The sequence below is a fragment of the Oryx dammah genome, unplaced genomic scaffold, assembly GCF_014754425.2.
Source record: "Oryx dammah isolate SB20612 unplaced genomic scaffold, SCBI_Odam_1.1 HiC_scaffold_2, whole genome shotgun sequence".
NCBI lineage: Eukaryota > Metazoa > Chordata > Mammalia > Artiodactyla > Bovidae > Oryx > Oryx dammah.
In genome coordinates, this window is record NW_024070186.1 from 59,829,728 (window position 1) to 59,847,792 (window position 18,065).

The window sequence follows — 18,065 nt, forward strand, 5'->3', positions numbered from 1 at the left end:
CTTGGAAAGCTCATTCATATAAATTAGATCCCCTTCTACATTTCCAGTTGTGAGATGAGCCATAACTGTGGCTTCCTGAAGAGTTTTGAAGTCAGACCCAAGGTTGAACTTCAAGCTTCAACACTTAACAGTCATGCATCCCGGGGAAATGTGCTGGTTAACCCCCGAGCATTTCCTCATAGGAAAAAAATGCCTACTTTTCATGATGCTTGTAGGGATTAGAAAAAAAGTATGTGAAAATGCTGGACAAGGTGTAATACATTATTTCTCCCACAGGCTTTCTTCACTCAGGAGGTTCAGCAAATCCAGCTACAGGTTAATCTCATTTTCTGTATAACAGTAGACCAGAATGTTAGCTGTGCTCATATTCCCATCCTGTTAATGAAGATGGTTTTGTTAAATTTTTCTGTGATTGCGTAACACAGCCGCTTTATTGTAATAATGCTATGAAGTTATGTATCTTTTTTGTTTTACTCTCAAACTTTCATTAATGTACAGCAGACTTTACAAAAGCTGCATGTGTGATATTGCAGCTGCTTTTATAGATGAGAATTCAGCTGCCTGCTATTGAGCCAGATACTGAATGAAGTAATTTGTGAAATGTGAAAGAGTGCAACTGTGCTCACTCAGTTTTTTTGTTTGGGAAGAGAGAGTAATTTTTCACTTAAAAAAAAATGTTATGTTAACATGGAACAAGTGCCAAAGGTCCTGAAACAAAACAATTTGAGAACTGCTAGTTGGGCTCTGAACCAGTGGGTGAAGACTGCCGTGAGAGCAGGATTCCTGTTATCCGCACTTGTATCTCAGGGTCTTTGGTGACTTCATCCAAGTATCAGGGTCTCCCAGCAGTGATACAGAACCTGCCTGCCACTGCAGGAGGCCCAGGAGGCTCAGGCTCGCTTCCTAGGCCAGGAAGATCCCCTGGAGGAGGAAATGGCAACCCACTCCAGTATTCTTGGAGAATCCCATGGACAGAGGAGCCTGGCGGGCTACAGTCCATGGTGTCTCAAAGAGTTGGACATGCAGAAAGAAAAACACAAATACGGCATATTAATGCATGCCGTTGCTGCTGCTGCTGCTGCTAAGTCACTTCAGTCGTGTCCGACTCTTTGTGACCCCATAGACGGCAGCCCACCAGGCTCCCCCGTCCCTGGGATTCTCCAGGCAAGAACACTGGAGTGGGTTGCCATTTCCTTCTCCAATGCATGAAAGTGAAAAGTGAAAGTGAAGTCGCTCAGTCGTGTCCGACTGTTCGAGACCCCATGGACTGCAGCCCTCCAGGCTCCTCTGTCCATGGGATTTTCCAGGCAAGAGTACTGGAGTGGGGTGCCATCGCCTTCTCTGATATTAACGCATACATATGGAATTTAGAAAGATAGTAACGGTGAGCTTATATACAAGACAGCAAAAGAGACACAGATATAAAGAACAGACTTTTGGACTCTGTGGAAGGAGGTGAGGGTGGGATGATTTGAGAGAATAGCATTGAAACATGTCTGTTACCATATGTGGAATAGATCGCTAGTCCAGGTTTAATGCATGAAACAGGGCGCTCAAAGCCAGTGCACTGGGATGACCCTGAGGGATGGGATGGGGAGGGATGTGGGAGGGGGCTCAGGATGGGGGACATATGTCCACCCATGGCCGATTCATGTGAATGTATGGCAAAAACCACTACAGTATTGTAAAGTAATTAGCCTCCAATTAAAATAATTTAAAAAATTAAAAAATCAGAGGTGACTGAGCACATGTGTGCACATACACCCACACACACACATATAGTCTAAGTATCAAAGATTATATCTTTTGTTATTAGATAATAATAGATTATTTATTATAATAATCTATAATAGATAAATAATAGATTATTTATTTATTAGATCTCCTTTCTTCCTTTTGCTGGAAAAAAGATTATAAACAATTAGTTACTTGCTCTAATCCCACAAATAGTTTTTCTAAGCAGAGATCTGAAGGCAGTTGCACTGAGCTGCAATTATTTAGATGGCTATTAATGGTGGTTATTTTTGTTTTCATTCACACACAGCTTATTTGCATGGCGTTTTGGTGTGCCAGGAACCAAAAATAAGATAATTAAAGGCAGTGAAACTGAAGTAAAATAGGAAGATCATCAGCCAAGAAGGGCCTATTGGAGGAAGCAGAGTAAGTATTGTGTGTCATTAAGAATTTGTTGGGTTGTATTAATACATGGAAAAGCAGAGACTGGGTCAGTGAAAAGAAATAATGTTTTGTTTCTCTCAGGCCTAGCCTACTAATACTTCTAAACTGGCCAGATCACACAGCAAGCCCAAAGATGCCTTGACAAGGACTTGCACATTAACTTCTTAAGTTGTGTAAGAGCAGGGTCTAAAACCTCATGCAGGAAAGGATTGTATCTTAAATCTCTGAATCCTAGTAGTCAAGGGAAGATTGGGGATAGGTAACCTATCAAAGGACTTTTGTCCAACAAAATATTGCAATTTTAAATACTTTTAGTGGTTTCTGGGGGACATGGGGTATAACATTTTCACCTAAGAAAGTTTTGGTTTCCACGTCATTTTCCATCATTCTTCCCTTTAACTGCTAAAAAGCAATAAAATTGCCTCAATTGCCTGTCTTCCCTGGGTCTTGTTTTTCTTGCCTCTGAAGTTTCTTCCAGCTCTGTGATTCTCTTACATATGCCATTTTAAACTTGTCTTCTCTCTTCCAGTCTTCTTTTGAAGAGGTTCCTGGTTTGTGACTCCTTGGCTGGGGTTGCCCCCTCCCCCTTCCTCTTCTCTGACCCTCCTTAGCCCCTGGGAGACACTCAGGGTTACTTCCCTGCTGTAGGGACCTGTCTTTCTCAAGCAGCTCCCCTCAGAGAGTTAGTGGTGAAGTGGAAACTTGGCACACATTCCTTGGATGTTTCCTACTTAAACACGATTCCTTAGCCTTACTTTCTGAATTTTGGATAGGAGTTATAAAGGATACAGTCATTTTATACTGATGATTCTTTCTTTCTTTTAATCCTAAACATACTTTTTAAAAGTAGGTCTTTATGAACCCATACCATTTCCCTTCCCCTCCCCCATTCCCAACATCTGCCATTTAAAACTAAGCCAGTTCTTTCCTTGGCACAAGGAGGATTTCATATGGTCTTATCATTCCACCCAGGTTTCTTTACCCAAAGCCAGTAGCATTCATCATGGTGGTATCCATGATTCTGTGCCCTGGTGTATCAAATCTGGAATGGAACTTTTTTGAGAGGGTAAAGTTTATAGTGTATTTTGAGTATAGTTTAAAAAAAATTGAGCATACACCCAGAACTTGTTTGATTTGTTCTTTTATAACATATAGTTATGGAAATAGGTATTGGGTGATTTTTATAGTTATCTTTACATATATACATGTGTGTGTAAATAGATACATTATTTGTGTGCCTTAATGACAAGGTAGATTTATATCCATGAGAGTATGTTAAAGACAAAATTATCCATGATTCTTGTTAGAGAACAGTGAGGCAGACTTTAAGACCGTTGCAATAAGCATGGGCACCACAATATTGGGATTTTGCAGTCGGGTGTGGAGACTGGACTCAAGCTCAAATGCAATAGAAGTGGGAATTTACAGCCAAGGAAGAAGGTAGGGGCCTGTGAATGGACTATTCCCAAGGAAAACATCAGTGGTGAGAGGGGATTCTGGTTAAACTGACTTATCAGAATTCTTGCTGAAGGCAGGTCAAGGTGGTTAAACATCACCTGAAGTATAGTGAGGATGAGGAACCTGATCAGACATAGAGGGGGAGAGATTCTGGCTAAACCAGCTGAGCAATATTCTTGCTAAAACTGGGTAATGTGAAGACAAATATAAAAGCTTAGAAGTTGGCCTAGTTGAGAAGAATTGAGAGACACTGTCATATTACAGTTGATTTTGTCAACAGAACTGGTGACCAGCCCTCTCCCATACCAATTTCTTTTCTTTACCCTCAAACAGGATCCTCATAGCTTCCTTGAAATTGTGTTACCTGTTTCTAGGTGATTTTTTTTTTTTTTAACTTCTTAGACTTGCTACTCCCTTATTTTTTTTTCCTTAAAGTTTGAGAAATTCAGAAAAACCTGTAAGTGGAATACCATATTAATAACTTGATGTGTACCTTTTTACTTTTTCTGTACATGTATAATATCTTAAAAAAAAAAACAAAACAACATGAATTGCTAGATAAGTGCAAAGGAACAGGAATGGAGCTTGAACAGCTTCACAAGCAGGAAAAAGCAATGATGAAAGAGGAAATTCAAAGAGGAAGAAATCAGGAAAGGATGGAAGAAAAAGAAGGAAATTCAAGAAACATCCTAAAGACAAAATGCACAGTTGACCCAAAGTTGTTTCTGCAAGACTGTTCTACCACTGTGTATAACAGCAAGGAAAAAAAACCCCAGCCCCAACAGTAACAAAAAACTTACTCATGAATGTCAACAATTAGGGATAGGCTAAAAGTGATACCTCCTTATGATGGGCTATTAAGCAGCCATTAAAAATGTTTCTTGGGATAGGAAGACTTAGTTTTCACTCTATATTTTCTACACATTGAATGTTCTTATGCCTTGTGAATGTTACATGTTAAAAAAAAAAAATACCATGATAAATTTCAACAGGAGGTTTACTTAAGTGAAATGCAGGATAAAAAATTATGCAGCTCCATTCTTATTCCTTTGCACTTACAATGGCACCCCACTCCAGTACTCTTGCCTGGAAAATCCTGTGGACAGAGGAGCCTGGTAGGCTCCAGTGTTCTTGCCTGGAGAATCCCAGGGACAGGGGAGCCTGGTGGGCTGCCGTCTATGGGGTCATACAGAGTCGGACACAACTGAAGCGACTTAGCAGCAGCAGCAGCAATTCTTGATGTTTCCAGGTAGCCCTACTTGGTCCCTGCTCCTTTCCTACCTTCTTTCATCGCTCCAGGTGCCACACTTGACAGGTCACATCCAGAAGATAAATCTTTCCTTTACCAATATTCTCATGATTTTCACCTGAACCATCTGTTTTATATATCTTTGAGCTTTGGAGATTTATTTAAATGATGATCCTGCAGCTAAAAGGCTTTGAAAACAGCTATACTAAAGGGGCCTCATGAGTATCATCTAAATTTCATGGGCAGAAAAACAAAACCAGGTAATGTCTAGAGTCAGAGTGGAACTGAGTCCACAGCTATCAGTGGATGATTGTTCTGAGTATTCTGATCAGGCTGCTATTTGAAGCCTATATTTTGGCTCTGGTAAATACAGTGTTTTATCTAGCTTTTTAAAAATATCTTGAATTTAAACAATTTAAATTGAAATCAGGAAGAGAAGGGCATTCAAGAAATTTATCCTAAAAAAATGTTAACTAATTTAAATAAAGCAGTTTGGTTATAGATCTGACCATCTGCATCTCAAAGAATGACCAGAGTATATGCATGAATTCTTCTTGATTGTATTCTAAGTGTTCTGTGTGAGAAATATAAGGTTAATTATTTAGGGAAATGACTGGATTAAAATAGATTTTTGAGGTGCTTACTTTGTAAAGTTTTACAGTAGTGAGAACATCAAGATGGCATCAAGGTTTTCTTTTCACTTTTCTTTGCAGGGATGGAAAATCAAGTGAAGCACTGTTTTATTGTAGCAGCAGGCCTTTGAAATTTAACTCAAAAAATGAGTGCTCTTAATTCAGAGAACTGCTCTTTTCAGTACCAGCTGCATCAAACACATCAGCTTCTAGATGGTAACTGTCTGTTATTCTTGATTATACTTGGGAAAATACTGTTAAATATCCTCACATTAGGAATGAAAAGGAAAAACACCCATCAAAATTTTTTGGAATATTTTTGCATTTCACTAGCATTTACTGATCTTCTACTTTTGGTGAATATTTCCCTTATATCTTATTTCAGGGATTTTGTGCTTTTAGGCATTAGATTTACTAAATACCACATCTGCCTATTTATTCAAATTATTTCTTTTACTTACGGTTTTTTGCATTATCCAGTTTTCCTGATAGCTTGTATAGATTACTACCTTTATTTCTCTAAAGCTACCAAGCTTCCATTTAAGTGTCAAAAAGTATGTTATTTCTTTACAATTATTTTAATTTGGATTTCTGTCCTTACTTATGTTTTGGGAGATCCAGCTATCTACCAAAGCCTGAAGGCACAAAATGTTTATTCTCATCAATGTCCTTTCTATATTGGTGCTCAGAGTTACTGGCTGTCATTCTCCATGGTGACAATTTTATTTATGGGTTTTATAACCTCTTGGTCAGAAGTCATTACCTTGGTACAGGCTGTTAGGATAACTTCCTACATGAATGAGACTATCCTGTATTTTCCCTTTTCATCAGACTCTTCTTATACCATGAACTCTAAAAAAACACTCCTGCCCAAGTTGCTTATCTGTTTTCTTGGTACCTGGTTACCATTTGTACTACTTCAAGTAATTATCCTTTTACTTAAAGTACAGATTCCAGCTTACATTGAAATGAACATTCCGTGGTTGTATTTTGTCAATAGTTTTCTCATTGCTACAGTTTTCTGGTTTAATTGTCACAAACTGAATTTGAGAGACATGGCATTGCCTGTGGATCCATTTGTCGACTGGAAATGCTGCTTCATTCCACTCATACTTTGTAATTTTGAGCAAATTGAAAAGCCTATATCAGTAATAATTTGTTGATATGTTACCATGTTAAAACTAAAGCTACAAGACTAATAATTTTACAAACAGGAAAGAATGAGGCCTTGGGAAATAGAAGTGGTTAACTGAACTGAAGCTCTCCCCCGACCCCAAACTTTCATACCTTTTCAGAATGTGTCTTTTGGGGGCTTTATTTATGAGTTTTAACAAAATACTTCCAAAAACATATTTATACCTGTTGGCCATACTCATGTTTGTGTTACCCAGAAAACTACTGGATACAAACTGTTATGTAAATCTGATATTCTTCTGCCCACTTTTCAGTTTTAAATAAACATTTTTATTAAACTCAGAGCAAGAAAATCAAGATTGTTTTCTTTAAATAGTTTAAATATTAACATAAGGAAAGGATTAGCTCAGTTTAAATTTAGCTAATTTTAAAAAATACAGCTGTTCTTAATGCAAATATTCCTAAGAGCAGAGTTTTTGTTGCTCACCATAAAGAATTGGGAGTGGTGACTGGTTCTCTTCCATGACATACCAGATTTGTTTTCAGTTGTAACTTAGATCCGTCATAGAATCTGCATGGCAACCCGCAATCACACTGGCAGTATGCCATAGTGTGAAAGTAGAGTTTGTCCTTAGCACCGTTGAGGTTGTAGGTTGGATAATCCTTTGTTGTGGTAACTGCCCCATGTACTATATAGATGTTCCGGAGCACCTCTGCCTTTCACCCACCAGATGCCAGTAGAAGCTCCTTCCCCAGTCACCACAATCAGCGTCTCCAGAAATTGCCATACTTACCTCGGGCAGGTTCTTGTGTGAGAACTACTGAAGTGAAGCAATCTGAAATCACTGAGTTAAACTACAAAGACACCATCTAATTTGTCAATGTCTATATATGCTCTGCTTCTGTGTTCCTTTCCTTCTTAATGTATGGCTTTCTGACTGCAAATTTTAAATCTGGAAAATGTATACTGTTTCTAGCCCCCTTTTAAGCTGCTAGTTTATAAGATGCCCCATTCTTCACAAGCTTTAAAAAAAAAAATTATTCAATAGACCAGCCAAATGGAAGAAGCTTTTATTTGTAAAGAAATGAACTTACAACTGGTCTACAATATATTATTGTAATATAAACAATATAAATAAATGATCCTGTAGGCCCACTAACCTTCCATCCAGACCCACATGAAGCAATGTTACAACAATATTCTATGTGAAAATGTGCAGGTTAACAAAGGTGCAATTACAAGCAAGTTTAAGCAGCAGAGTATAAGGTGCTTTAATTTAACAGTTAATGTTGCCATCAACAAACATCTGAATGTTCAATTTTACTTCACTGAATACAGACACAACAAATATGAAAATCTAAAATTCATACACATGCTACTGTTAATAAGAAAGTGCTTTCTCTTTTAAAAAAATACACCAAATGGACAATCTTTTTACATAGATCATGGTGTGCTCTTATAATGCAAAATTAACTTCATTTTCAGGTTATACATTTTAAAACTGGTAGCTACAGACACCAATCTAGGAACACTAATGCTAAGAGTTCTAGAACTATTTCATTTCCTGTAAGGAGGACTCTAGTACAATATCCAACATAAAGAATACATCTATATATAATCTTAACATTTGTTTTTTGTAAAGATAAATGTTTTCTTTCCCCTTGGTGATGCTTTTTGTTCATTCTGCGTGGATCAGTGTTTGAGGTTTTAAAATATGAAAATCCTATTTTAGGACAATGGGAGGAACCAAAAGGAGGAATTTAAATCAGTTAACATGTGCCTGAAGCATCAAAAATAAAGTTTTTTTCTAAAAAAAATTTATCACAATCTGCCTTTGTTAAATCAACAGCAAAAAGTATGCTTTCAACAAGCAAGAAGACAAAAAGGACTGATTCAACAAAGAGGCTTGGAATGCCCAACACCCATGTCAGCTTCCATTCTGCACATTGCTGTCTACAACTCCAAACTTTATCACAAGCTCACCCCTTACTGTGAGGATAATTTTTAGAGCTTACTTTGACTTTTTTTTCCTATGGAAAAAAACATGCTTTTGAATGAGGTGATTGAGAATCTAGTTAAATGTCTTGGAAATTAGATATCTAAAATTATTACCATCTTTGCACACTCAAACTTTTTTTAAAATTTAGAATACACATACAAAAAATATTTATGTAATATTTTAACAGCAAAAATATTTGAAAAACTAGGTAAACTAAAATACTTTAAAAGTTTTAGCCAGTACCATGGAAAAAATTTTTTAAACCCAGACTATCTGGTTACTTGGATGTTAGTGTTCCTATTTACAAACACTTTATTACAGATTCTATTCTTAACACTTATTTGGACATTTTCCTGCTTTAAAAAGCTGTTTATGATACAGAGAAGTTTTTTCAATCTTTTTTCATTTTGCATCTATTATGGAGAAATTAATAAAGTGTCAAACAGGAAATTACACCATAACTCAGAATTCTCTGGTGGCAAGGAAATTTCTACCCAATTAAATCAATCCTCCCATTTCTGTGTTTGCTCCCCAAATACTTGTAAATTCAAGCTCCAAGCATGGAACTGTTTTATTGTTTATAGGTTCTGCATGTTAAAGGAAACCCTTTTACTATGTAAAACGTGTGCTTTCCAAAAAGTAGATATTTGTGATAACTGTAGAATTTTATGTAGTATTTCTTGCTTTAAAAAGAAACACAAAAACTAAACCTGTTCAGCAAGCTCCTTTGAGATTTTTCAGTTTTCAGAAGTTACTGCACTGTCAATACTGGGTGTAAAGCTTTCTTAGTACAAAATGTATACAGTAAGCCAGCACCAGCTTTCCTCATAATCGTTCTGCCACACACCCTGCATATCAATACCTCCGGAATAGACTCGTGTCAAAATAATTGAGAAATATGGGCTGTTAAAATAGCTTCAAAATGTAAATCCTGATATTAAGTACCTTTAATTTTATAAGCTAATCAGGTCCATGGATTATTATGCAAAATGTTATAGGAACTGTGATATGATTCAGTCAGACCCCTTGGATATCATCTAGCTTAATCCTTTACCCAATGCATAAATCAGCTCCAACTTTATATTCACTGCATTAAGTAATAATGCAGTGAATGTTTATGCCAAAATGTTTATGCCACTATCAAAACTGAGGGCAAGAGAGGATTTTGTTATTACTAGTTCCTTAAGTCAGGTATACCAACCACACACTGCACTCTACATAGTAAATGTTCAAATGGTTTGATAAATGAATGGATAAATGAATGACAGTATTTAGATGTGTTTAGTGATTTAGGAAGCATTTAGAAAAATCTCAACTTCCCTGGTGGCTCAAACGGTAAAGCGTCTGCCTACAATGCGGGAGACCCGGGTTCAATCCCTGGGTTGGGAAGGTCTCCTGGAGAAGGAAATGGCAACCCACTCCAGTATCTTGCCTGGAAAATCCCATGGACGGAAGAGTCTGGTGGGCTACAGTCCATGGGGTCGCAAAGAGTCGGACACGACTGAGCGACTTCACTTTAGAAAAATCTCAATTAGCTCATCTGTGTGAATTTTCTACCTTAATCCTAAGGAGAACAAAGACTGTGGGTGTCCCAGGAAATGGATCATAATAAATAATTATCTTTTAGCCAAAGCTCTTAACTGTGAAACAAACCATTAAAAAAAGAAATTAAGAGAGAAAGAAGTAGGAGCAACTTTAAAAACTATCTCACTATGTGGTCTGGAATCATAGTTTATACAGCTTAAAGATGATTTAAACAAAATCAACCTTTTGGGTAGTATAGGCTCCATACTGAATATTCAGAAGAGGGAACAGGTTATAAGTTTAGTAATGGCCTAAGATATCACACAGCTAATTTATGAACTAGCAGTAAAACTCCAGTCTCCCAGCCAGTATTTTATCTTCACTTACCATGTTTATTTAATGATTATGTCCACCTATTGTTTGCTACTGTTATTATTTGCTAAGTTATTATTTAGTACTACCTAAAATTATGGTTTTAACAAATATTAGAAAAGATTTTAGCAATGAATACATCTGGTTTGCTTGAGGCAAGACTAAAGTTCCTTTTCTAAAATAGGTTGATGTTCATTTCACTATTATTCCTCATCACTCTTATAAACACCAACTGTTTCACCTCCATCCATTAAAGCTCCACAAAAATCAAGGATTTAACACTGATAATAGTCCCTAAAGTATAACTTTTAAGTCAATAAATGACAACTACTATCAGTCCTTAAGATTACTGGCATCAATTTAAATAGGTGGTCTAAAAGGGCTTTATTACTCTTATATTTAAAACTGTACCATGTTAGCATAATAAGTGCTTTAAATTTATATTGATTTCTTTTGTCCAAATTAAATTTCATTCATTACTTTTTAAAATATTTTAAAACCCTGGCACAGGCTTTCTTTCTATGGATTCATACTGATGCTACCAATATCATTGACAGCAACTGTACTTTCAGTAGAGAAAAATGTTTTAATGTATTTCTTCCCTAATGTCGGAGGTTGAAATAGTCACCTTTAATAAGTTAAATGTTCACAAGCTGTTCAAAGGGGGAAAAAAATGAAACTGGAAAGCATTTCCCAAAGCTTCCATGAACATGGCACTTTAACAGGTGTGTGTCAGAGTAGAATGGGAGAGCTTTTATTAGAGAAGCTGGGCTTCAAATCTGAGGAGAAGGGCAGGTCTCCCTTTTCATGCAAGTATACTAAAATGCAAGTTCAGAAAAAGCCACATGTTTTGCTCTGGAATATGATGATTATTATTTGTACTAGTGCTTTACAACTTTCAAAAACAACTATCATAGTATTATTTTAAAATAGATTAAATAAGCTCTGAAAAATATGTAAAAACTTCTAAAAATTCTTTAAAATTTAGGAATTTTCCAAAGATAATATAATTTTCAACATTTTTTACTGAAGAAATGGCTTATATTAGTGCTATGAGTAAAACTATATGATACATTTTTTGAACTTCTAACAAAAAAGGAATTACCTTCCCAAAGAATCTTTTTAAAGTGTACAGCTTATAGGTTGAAATTAAATTTTAATAAGATTGCATATTTACTTTCCCTAATACTGCATTTTTTGTGCTTATTTAATTGAATCACAACTGTGTTCAGAAATACCAATTTTGATGAAAGTAGATTAAACAGTTTTTTCAAGAACCACACTACTGTGCATCAAAGAAAGAGGTAGGCTTGTAGTTACTGAAATCCACACTAAGAAAACAGAACCCTACAGCTCTAGTCATCCGATTCTCAGACCAAGACACAACCTAACAAAATACTATCCGTGGATACTCTCTCCTCTATATAATTCTGATACCTCATAAAACCTTTCAGTTCTTGACAAATACTCTTCCCAACTATACCAGCTGTTACCCTTCCTCAGAAGTCAAAAATCACCGATTTATGTATCACTGGAACTATTAATGTGCTCCTAAGGGCAGGATCATTTGACCAGGAGAGTAAAAGAATGACTTTGATTGCAGGTAAATCTTGACATTAAGGGAAAAAAACAACCCTACACCCTGTTTATTGCAATAAATGGAACCCAACCATTACAATTTATTTGAACTACGAATGGCCATATCTATACAATACCACGTCACTCAGTTAACTGAATTATCCTCTTGGGTCTGGAATGCTTTTCTTTTTGTTTGTCTCGTCCCCCACTTCCCTGTCATTTCCCCTAGAAAACTTTCCCCAAGGCCCAGCAGTAGTGTGCAGGAAACATCTGAGAGGACACTGTGCAGAGTGGCCAGCTTCCACTGCCCAGAGGCTGCTCAAAGTCATGAGTCGAGTACTAGGTATTAGAAATTCCTGCCCCAGCTAGTTCCTCCCTGAAATTAACCCTACCACAGAGTTGTCTGTAGGGCTTCTCAGGCAAAGAAGAAAGTTATCAGTCTCCTTCGGGCTTGAGGAGGTAAGGGGGAATGAGGCCCTTTCATCCTATTAGGCAGTAGTGTTCCTCAATGCCCGTTGCTCAGAGGCAGCATGAGTTCTTGCCATTCAATGAGGGGAGGGGGAGGATCTTCAAACCACAAAATATAACCAAGCTGTTCTAGTTGAAAATACATTTTTGAAATGTTCTAACAGTGTGTCCAGCCAGGGATTTCTTCCACTTGATATGGCTATGAAGACAGCATCCTTCCCATGCATCTGTACTAGTTTCTTCTTTCCAAAATTTTTTACACACATGTAAACACAGCCTAAAACTACACACAATCTATGCATTGCCTCACTAACCACACTTTATGCCATGGTGGTACCAAAACCTTGCAAATGCAAACAATGGGTCTTCATAATATTTAGATGAACAAGTCAGGTGACATGAGGCACTAGGACAGATTTCAATCCAAGACTGGTATCTGAATACACTGTCTGACTATAGTAACATCACACTGGATATGGGAAAATTAGCTATGCCAAAAATTTAAGTGGGCTACCTAAGAAAATTTTTTTTCTAGGTAAAATGAGTATTAACTTCAAAAGTACAGAGATGTTCAGTGTTAAGGTGGGATAAACTAAACATGGCAGGTCTCCTGTCTGCTTCTCCTGTCCTCAAGCTCCATCACTAACATTGCTTTCCGCCTACTCCACATTCTTTGTTCAGAGGGGACAGCCCTTAAACTGGGACTTTAGAAAGGGTCTGTTTAGAGAATGCCCCAGCAAATTAAAAGTACCATCATGGGAAAATAACCAGCCCCTTAGAAAGCGACAGGTTGTGGGACAGCACTCTCATACTGATCTTATCAAAGCTGCACCAGTGTGTAAGACACATGCCCACATAAGGCTTGAGGAAAACACACATCATGTAAGAAACAATTTTTACAAACCAGCTGTTTTCTTTCTTAAGCACACATGACTTAACGCAAGTAAAATTTCAGACTTGTACGGATTTCCTTCCTCAATGGGAAAAGAGTGCCTCAGTATGAAGAAGTCAGAAAATGCAAACTTAGGTAGCAAAAAGTAAGAACTTCCCATGTCCCCTTTCTGCTTATCATTCCCTATCAAAATCCTGAAACAGGTAGTAATATGAAGGAAAATGAGAATAACAGCACTCACCCCACCTATTTCATACTAAAACTGTGCTTAGAGCTCAGGAGGGAGGTGGACATCCAGTGTTATCATCTATATCCATTAAATATAGAACTGAAATTTTAGAATTCACATGATTAAATCATCCAGAAAGAAAACAACTGTGTCAATGGTAAAGCTACTACTTAAAAGCCAATGAGCCATTTCTAAAATAAATTGGAAAAAAAGCAAGTGTGTTTTTTAAGTATGTTTTGAGTGGGGACAGCAGAAGATCTGGACTGTTTTTAACATTATTATACGATTTAGGATTATAAGGTGCTCTCCAATAGAAACCCCCTCATAAACGTTCTTGGACACCAGGCACGGTGTGAAGCACAGGGGCTCTGGGTAGGTACATGACAACTGGGATCAGAAGAGCAAGCAAACAGGAGAACCTGTAATGCAGGTTATATGTCGATAATATAGTTATGGGAAGTGATCATTACTGCTAGAGGAGTCTATCCCCAAAGAATCAGTTTTGTGTGGACTGTCTATGGATCGTCTATGACAAAGTTTTACTTCAGGAGAAGAGTTTCCTTTGTGCCCTTCAGCCCTCATACAGTGGACCAGCTCCTGCTAACACTTCGCCTTCACTTGTGTCCTGAAATTGCAAGCTGAGGGGGAAAGTCAAAGCATATGACAACTCTTGTCATAAAGATTAACTGCTAATAAATGAAAACTGACTGTAGAGTACCTACCTTTTCTTGGAACTTTAATCCAGTAATTAAAAATGTGATATAAAAGAAATATGTGACATACACTACAAGCTATTGTAGGTCTGGAACATGAGCCTTATACTATATTACATATTCTAATCCTACACGTAACTATCAGTAAACATCTTTTTTTTAAAAAACATTACTACACAAAAGAATCCCACAAAGCATACATTCAAACAAGAGGCATCTAAAGGTTAAAAAAATTACCCGCTGTATTTTTGTATAAAAATAATCAACATTCTCTAATGTACACAAAGCCAAAAGATAAATATCTGTGATGTCTTTAATGACATCTTTAGTCTTCTAATAGCGTAACACAATCTTTCTGAAAAGATCAGTGACAATGACTGAAACCCATGGACTCTTCCTCACTTACTGAACTTCTGCCAAATATCTGTGTATGTTCCTTCAATTACTAAAACATTTCCATTGTATGGTAAAGAGAAGATGATAAAAGAGTCAAATGTTTTTGACGTCCAGGACTATATATAGTTTACAGGGCTCCCGCAACAACTTTTAGTGCCATAACTAACGCAACACTAACTGTTCAATGAAAAATTTTGCTTTAAAGATTTTTTTCCGTAAAACATGTACATACAAAATTAGACTCAATTTATCGAAGAGTGCTTTGCAGGAAGCATACAAGGATTTAGTCAAGGAAAAAGGAATGTGCATTCTAGCTAGATCCACCTTGTTCAACACTAGAAAAATCCGAAAACCAACCACACAGCCACCACAAACTAGCTCCCTGCCAGCAAAGGCCGAGCCCTTGTCCTTAAGGCATAATCATATTATGCCCTCATCAGTGCAGAGATATGGAAGATTATTATCATGAATCAATTCTGAGTCAAATTATTGGTATGCCAGTTCTCATTTTATATGCCAACTTAATGGATTTCCCCCCTTTTTCTAGAATGTATAAAGCTGGGAACAATATTCCAGCAGAACATTAATGCTATCTGAAATATTTCCATTATACAATGTATTCCTTATTACATCCCATCTTTTTTTTTTCCCCAAAAAATATCCCTCTGGGTGAAAAAGACCAACATTAATCGCTCCTTCATTACGGTTTCTCAACCTTGGCACTACTGACATTTTGGACCAAATAACTCTTTGCTGTAGAGGGCTGTCCTGTGCATTTGTAGGATATTTAGTGACATCCCTGTCCTCCACATGCCAGATACCAAGAGCAACCCTCCCCTCCCCTAACCCCTAGGCTGTGACAACCAAAATGTCCCTTGACATTGTCAGATGTCCCCTGGGGAAAAAACCTGACCTCCATTTAGAACCACTGCTCTAAATGAACAAAAACTAAGAAACGAACTTCCTCAGTCACACCAAATTCTTGGTCAAGTTTGGAAGAGAAACCAAATCTTCTAACTTCCAGATCAGTATTATTCATGCTAGAATGCAATTCTTTTTATAGATGAAGCAACTGTTTAACAGACATGTCTTTTTTAAAAACATACACTGATATCTCATTGCATACAATTCCAGTCACTGGACTCCAAAATTATTCCTTAATTACTCCTAAATTTATATCTCTCATGACAACCTATAGAAAACTTATAGGGTAGAAAAATGTATATAAGAAAACCAAATCAAAAGGAGAAATGTAAATTATTAAATTACTTTCAAAAGGATTTTTATATTAATGATAAACATCACCTTTTAAAAAATTATCTAGTAAAACACTTTGAAAAATATCATGACACTCTGTAACAAGTCTTTCAATGTTGTGTGTAACCTGTAAAATTAATTCACCCATGTTAGCTAATTATGAAAATGTATAATGAATTATTGTATCTGTACAAATGTCAGCCTTTGATGCAGAGATCCCAATGTGCTTGGCTATCTGCCACAGTAAGTGATAATATTTTAGGCCATCTTGAGCCTTTACCCTTACAAGTTTGTTTAAGAATACAGTTGCTGTTATCTCAAAGCCTCATGTTCCTGTTAAGATTCCTTCAGAGAGTTGATGCGTGCACAGATCTTTAGGGCTGGGCCTAGCTTGATATTCATTGCACTCATGAGATGGTCTTCTTTGAGCAAGAGAAGAGCCTGTCCATCAATCTCCTGTGCTCTGAACTCATCTGCGATATCCTGGCAGCCTAGAATTTCATCAGAGGAAGGATGTTAGAATTAATACACAGCAATCTGACATCCCTGCTAACAGTCACAGTTAAGTCACCCTGGGTGACTTAACACAGGCTGAGAAACAAATGAAATTTACTGATGGCAGTCGTGGGCTCACTCTGGAAGAAGGCAGTATTTTCTTGGCATTCTAAAAAAAAAATTAAGAATTTGAAATCTAGGTAAAGCAATTTACTTGGAATTCTTGCCTTAAAAATAATACTGCAGAAATAATTAGTAAGAGGTTCAATGTACAGCTCTTTCAGTCCAGACATAACACACCTTCATAAAAGGAGCACGCTGCCACCTGAGAGCACACCGCACACACAAGCCTGGATTCACTGCTTGTAATACCTCAAGAACTCTTCTTTGTATCCGATATCCTTCCCATACAGGTACAAAAGAATAAAGCACACTGTTCTGCCACGTAATTTGGAAATATTTTCTCAAGTACCACTTTTATTGTCATTGGTAGTTTTATTCTGATTTACAACCTTTGACTGCCAGGCACATCTGAAACATTTTTATTATTCACTCAGCATAGAACCAATCCATCAAAATTATAGTATCAATCTACTGCTGAACTGTATTATAATACTCAACTTGTAATTTCAACTTCAAATCTTAACATCATTGGACTCATCTCCACTTCTGATAAGAAAAAAAATTCTTAATGAAATCTTGAGCTTGCTGGGCTAATTTCTTCATGAATAACCAATATTTTACCTTTCAGCATAAACTGGGTGCTTTAGAACAAGTAACAGTGCGAACACTCTACTTGACCCTCGAACGTTTTTATTATCCACCACATTTTGCACAGCTAATGAACTTCCCCACTAAGGGTAAAGAAACCAGCAGGGAAAGTAATGAATTAAGGACCCATGAGAGGAGAGAATACAAAAACGTGGAAGCTTCCTTATAAAAGACAAAATTATGAAAATGAATTTAAGAATAAAAAAACTAAGAGCTTAAAGTCTCTTCTCTTCAAATCAGCATTCTAAGGGAAAACACAAAGAAAAAGATAATGCACAATGACAATGGCTACATTATACCTTTGGATATGACTTTGTTGGAGTCATTATTCCTTCTACTGCAAATATATCATCCTCTTGTTTATGTAAGATAACAATGTAATCTCTATAACCCCAGTACCAAACACAAAACATTGCAGGTGCTAAACACGTGTATTTTTGGGTAAGTGAAGGACTGAATGAATAATGAACAAAAACAGAATCTGCTAAAAAGGCGCCATCTCTAACAGTAATGCAGAATTTTTTTTCCCTGTATTCAGCTGTGTGGCCAGCTTTTCTCTTGCTTATTTCTTTCCCAACTTCTCTGCTGATTGTAACCTGCCTGTCTTCTATGTGGCAGTCAGCTTTTCAATTCCTCTATTTTAATAATTTCTCAGATTTTTAAAAATTGCTATTTCAAAAGTACCCTACACAGAATTTTTATGGTTTTGGCTATTTACC

The 18,065-nt window shown here is 36.8% G+C and overlaps 2 protein-coding genes across 9 annotated transcripts in view; one reads left to right on the forward strand and one right to left on the reverse strand.

Annotated features, from left to right (window-relative positions):
* The window catches only part of GPR160 (G protein-coupled receptor 160), a 58,084-nt gene extending 51,089 nt beyond the window's left edge, over positions 1–6,995 (forward strand). For 2 of the 3 annotated variants that reach the window (XM_040248971.1, XM_040248979.1), the window contains exons 2-3: positions 2,045–2,160; positions 5,599–6,995. In XM_040248971.1, the coding sequence (XP_040104905.1) occupies positions 5,664–6,680 (1,017 nt within the window). In that variant the 5' untranslated portion in view covers positions 2,045–2,160; positions 5,599–5,663 and the 3' untranslated portion in view covers positions 6,681–6,995. Of the gene's footprint in view, positions 1–2,044; positions 2,161–4,817; positions 5,146–5,598 lie in introns of those variants that run through there. The other variant, XM_040248987.1, reaches the window with a different exon arrangement.
* A 704-nt stretch (positions 6,996–7,699) lies between these two features.
* The window catches only part of PHC3 (polyhomeotic homolog 3), an 80,274-nt gene continuing 69,908 nt past the window's right edge, over positions 7,700–18,065 (reverse strand). For 4 of the 6 annotated variants that reach the window (XR_005722547.1, XM_040248849.1, XM_040248820.1 and 1 more), the window contains one exon: positions 7,700–16,571. Coding sequence is in view for 4 of the 6 variants with exons in the window: in XM_040248849.1 (XP_040104783.1) it covers positions 16,417–16,571 (155 nt within the window). In the remaining 2 variants the exon portion in view is untranslated. The remainder of the gene's footprint in view (positions 16,572–18,065) is intronic. The other 2 variants (XM_040248836.1, XR_005722546.1) reach the window with 2 other exon arrangements.